Here is a 4739-nt window from a genome sequence, read left to right on the forward strand (position 1 = left end):
AATCACATCAAACCCGGTCATAGGAAAGACTATCAGGTTAGCTAGCATTTCCTTCCCGCTAATAGTTATTGGAGACTTGAGTAAAATCTTGTTACAAGTCACTATATCACCAGTTGGGGTAGAGACCCTCAAATTGTAGTCCATCTCATTAGCAACAATGGGGCACAACTTAACATAATCCATTGAAATAAAGGAGTGGGTAGCCCCCGAGTCAAATAAAACAATAGCCTTATTGAGGAATAAGGGAACAATTCCTAGTTACATCATATAATCCAAAGAGATAATAAGACAAATATTCCTAATTCACAACAAAGAAAATTTTAAAAGATGGTTAGAGAATTATACCTGTGATGACATCATCCTTGTCCTCAGCTTCTCTCTGTGTCAAAGCAAACACCCGAGCAGGTACAGTCCTCCGCTGGTTGTTGCCTTGATTATTCAGCCTAAAGTTTTGGGGTGGGTTGGGCCTTCTGTTGTTCTCCGCAAGCAATGGACATTCTCTAATGAAATGCCCATCCTTACCGCATTTGAAACATGATCTCACTTCCTTCCTGCACTCCCCATGGTGTATGCGGTTACAGAACTTACAGGGGTTAGGTGTATGATTTCCCTGTATCTGTCTCTGACTTGAACTGCTCCCCTCATTTCTCTTTTTCCATTGCCCTTGATCCGAACTAGGAAACCCTTGTGGAGCAGCTCTCTTCCTCTGTTCTTGCAATTCAGCACCCCTCTTAAGATTCTGTTCAACTAGCATCGCCTTGTGCACTAATTCTGAAAAATTCTGAATCTGTAAGACCATCACCCGTTCATAAATCCTGTAGTTCAAACCTTCTTCAAACTTCCTAGTCTTTTTCTCCTCATCGGGAATCAAGTATGCGGCGAAACGTGATAATTCCGCAAACCTTGCAGCATACTAGCGCACAGTCATGGTCCCTTGTACCAAGTTGGTGAACTCTCGGGCTCTAGCATCTCTATCTGCCTTAGGGAAAAATCGATCGAAGAAACTCTGCTTGAATTGAGCCCAAACAATTACTCCAATCCCCTCAGCTTCCCTGATAACTTTCTCAGAATTCCACCATCTCTTTGCTTCTCCAGATAGTTTGAAGGCTGTGAACTTGACTTTTTGCTGATCGGTACACTCCAAAACACCAAATATTTCTTCAATGTCTTGTATCCAATCTTCCGCGGCGTTCGCATCGCCTCTTCCATCAAAGGTGGGAGGATGCGTTAGATTAAATTGTTCGAACGTGCAACCCCCACCATTGTCGTCTTCATTCAAATCTTCAAGAGTTCGAACTCTACGACGAGCAACCATCCTGAAAGTCTAAACTCAGTGAAACGTTCTAAAATAAAAGAAAACGAAAAGACCAGGTAAAAAGAAATAAATAAGAGGATGAATAAAATATGCATATAAACACAAATACATATATATATATATATATATATATCTATATAAATCAGATAACTATGTAAATCCGACATCACTTAATACACATGTATATCACTAAAATCTATAACCTCAAAGTTCCAAACTCAACTCCTAACATCAGCCAAATCTAAACCTCAAATCCCATCAAAATCAATCTTAATATTCTTGGAACTCAAACTTAAATACCCCCATGACTATCCTTATAATCCTCCAATTCCTATTTTGAAATTTCCACATCTTATGAACCCACAGATATCTAAACCTCCAAGGTCTACAGTATGCAGAATTCAAACCTGTCTCTGATACCATTTGTAACGCCCCAATAGAAGGCCCAAACCACATGGCCTATACTCCAAAAGGACTAGTCAATGATGCAATTGGAGCCCCATTGGAACCTTATAAAGAGCAAGAACTTCTCATTCCCAAGCAATGTGGGATCCCATACGCCACCTACCCTTACTCATATCATATGGGGTATCACACCCTTAGTGATTTCAACTCAAAGGGAGTCACCTTCGAATGGCATGAGAAACCAACAAACTCCTTTGGAGTGGTGTCTTCCTTTTCGTCTATGACATGGGTAGCGTCGAAAGTTCTTGCCAACCCGGAAAGATGCAAGGATTTCTTGGGAGCCATTAGCAACCAAGGAGAAAGAAGAGGAATTGAAGGGAACAACACAAGGAGAAGTGCTTGAAAGAAGAAGAGGAATAAGAGAGAACAATTCAAGAAGAAGTGTTTGAAAGAAGGAGAGGAACACAAGATATCCAGCAGGAGATAGAATAGACAAAGTAACCTGTTGCTGAGAAGGAAGGGGACCATATATTGACAAGCTCGACGGTTGACATCCCGAGGCAGTAGGATCCCACGTTCCCCATGGAGTACCAGAATACTGCGATCGATGTGATTCAAGCAAAGTATCCGAGTAACCGCCTGAAGAGAGTAGTGACGAAGGGACTGAAGGGGCACCATTTAATGCGGACCGTAACCTTCAAAGTATAGCCATACAAGTTGAAGCCGAAACTTTTCCAGGTATTGTGTAAAGACAGAAAGGCCACTCGAATATTGCTGGGGAGTAGAAGTGCAACACGTGAGTGCCAAGAAATTTGCATTACCCCGTCCCAGGAAAGAAAAAGGCCTCAAGGCCCAAACTTGCCCACAAAATAAGTCATCTATAAGGGAAGGTGAACAGTGATGGCTGATGGGACGGATAGACATGACGCCGCTTAGCTGCACCCCACTCATGGATACTCGTACATGGCAGAGCGGGAAAAATAGAGGACCTTTCATCTTCTAACATGGGAACATTGACGGACCACCAAAGATGCCAATAAAGTAAGACAAAGCAGGGAACCACGCCACATTAATGGCACCACTACCCGAGCTACATGCCACATTAATGATGTCGTCGTCGAGGCATGCCACATTAAAGGATTCTAACAAAAGGAACACTAAAAGGGACATGGACTCCATGGGGGCAAGCACGATGTATCCCCCCAGACTCCCGGCATAAATAGTAACTTTCAGGTATGAAAAAAGTTCTCTGATCCCTAGACTCTCTCATTATTTACAAACTTTCAAAATACTCTACTAACTTTGGTTTCAAAGACTCCTCAGCCCCAAGGCCACCCTGAATTAAATGTGATGTGGAACTTAACATGATCATGAGCTAAAGTATACAGTAAAGACAAGAAAACCACTTAGACATAGTTGGGGAATTGAAAGGCAACAAGCAAGCGCCAAGAGGTCCACAAACCCCATCCCGGGAAAGAAAAGGCCGAGTAGTCTCAAGTGCAAAAGCTGGTTAATCAGGGGAGCAAAGGAAGAATTTCTCTCGGACGGGTCCAAGGGGAATTGACGGGGTAACTGTAAGGGATTTTCCCAACTTCACAAGCCCACTCCGATGCCCGGCCCTAGGGTCCAAGATCACCCATGAAGCAAGACACCTACAAGGAAAAGTAATCAAGTGGTTGATGGGATGGACATGCCTAACATCGCTCGGCCACACTCCGATCATGGGAACTTGTACAGGGTAGAGTGAGAAATACAGAAAACCCTCGATCCTCTGACATGAGAACATCAATGAACCACTAAAGATAAAGCAAGGTCAGGGAACCACGCCGCATTAATGGCACCATTATCTGAGCTACACACCACATTAATGATAGCGTCGCAGAGCTACACGCCACATTAATGACGCCGTTGTAGAGTCACGCTGCATTAAAGGACTCTTATGCAAGAAACAATATGAAGTGCACAAACTCCATAGGGATAGACATGATCTATCCCCTTCCCAAACCCCAATATAAATAACAACTCCCATGCATGAGAAATTTTCTCTGATCCCTAGACTCTCTCACTTATTTACAAACTTCCAGGAGAATTTACTAATTTTGGCATCGAAGACTCCTCGACCCCAATGCCACCCTCTCCCAATTGCATTCTTCTCTATTTTTGTAGGCTTAAGTTCTGAAGACTTGAGTTGCTGGCACCTAGCCCAAAGGCATACGAAACACAACATTAACATAGATCATGAACTCTATAGTTTTTCTCTTATCGAGGGCCTGTACATCTTCGGATTTTCTCGGCTGACACCCAATAAAAAAAAATACCAAAAGTGTTAATTTAATTGTTAAATTTTGTTTCTATGAAGTTTGATCAGTTAAAGACTTTTTAAGTTCAAGTTGTTCACAACCACGTTAAAGGAATGAAACTTAAATGCTCGTTACTTTGAGTGGCTGTATGAAGATGTACTACAGATGACAAGTTCACAGTTAAGAGTGCATATCACCTACAAGTGCTCCTCATGGACAGCTCCGAAGGCCAATCCTCGAGCAACTCTCCTTTTGCTGACCTATGGTCCAAGCTATGGAAACTAAACGCCCCTAATGCAGTCAAGGTTTTTCTATGGAAAGTTAGTCACGAGGCTCTCCCTTCCAATTTAGACCTGTACAAGAGGTCAATTATTCGATCACCTAACTACCCCATCTACTATGAAGAGACTGAGTCAGCTGTTCATACCATTTGGAATTCCAGGGCAACCCAGGACGTGTGGAGTTTATGTTCAAGAAAATTGCAAAAGAGTCCTCCTATGGTTCTCTCATTTCTAGATCTCCTCATTCATATTTTCTCCACCCTACCTTGGGAGGACCTAGAACTCTTTGATGTGACAGCTCATCATCTTTGGAAGAGAATACATTGTTTTGTTTTTAAAGAAGTCTTCACCTCCGCGGGATTAATAATATCTCAAGTCCTCTTCCTTGTCTCTAAGTTCAAGGCTACCTACCAGGTCACAAGGTCTCTACCAAGGAAG

The 4739-nt window shown here is 42.5% G+C and overlaps 1 protein-coding gene across 1 annotated transcript; it reads right to left on the reverse strand.

The window, feature by feature from the left end:
- Nucleotides 1–331: 331 nt before the first annotated feature.
- On the reverse strand, nt 332–799 carry LOC108993513. Its single transcript, XM_035695815.1, has one exon. The coding sequence runs from the start codon at nt 797–799 to the stop codon at nt 332–334; it is 468 nt and encodes a 155-aa protein (XP_035551708.1).
- Nucleotides 800–4739: the final 3940 nt, after the last annotated feature.

This window comes from Juglans regia, chromosome 11 (genome assembly GCF_001411555.2).
Source record: "Juglans regia cultivar Chandler chromosome 11, Walnut 2.0, whole genome shotgun sequence".
Taxonomy (NCBI): domain Eukaryota; kingdom Viridiplantae; phylum Streptophyta; class Magnoliopsida; order Fagales; family Juglandaceae; genus Juglans; species Juglans regia.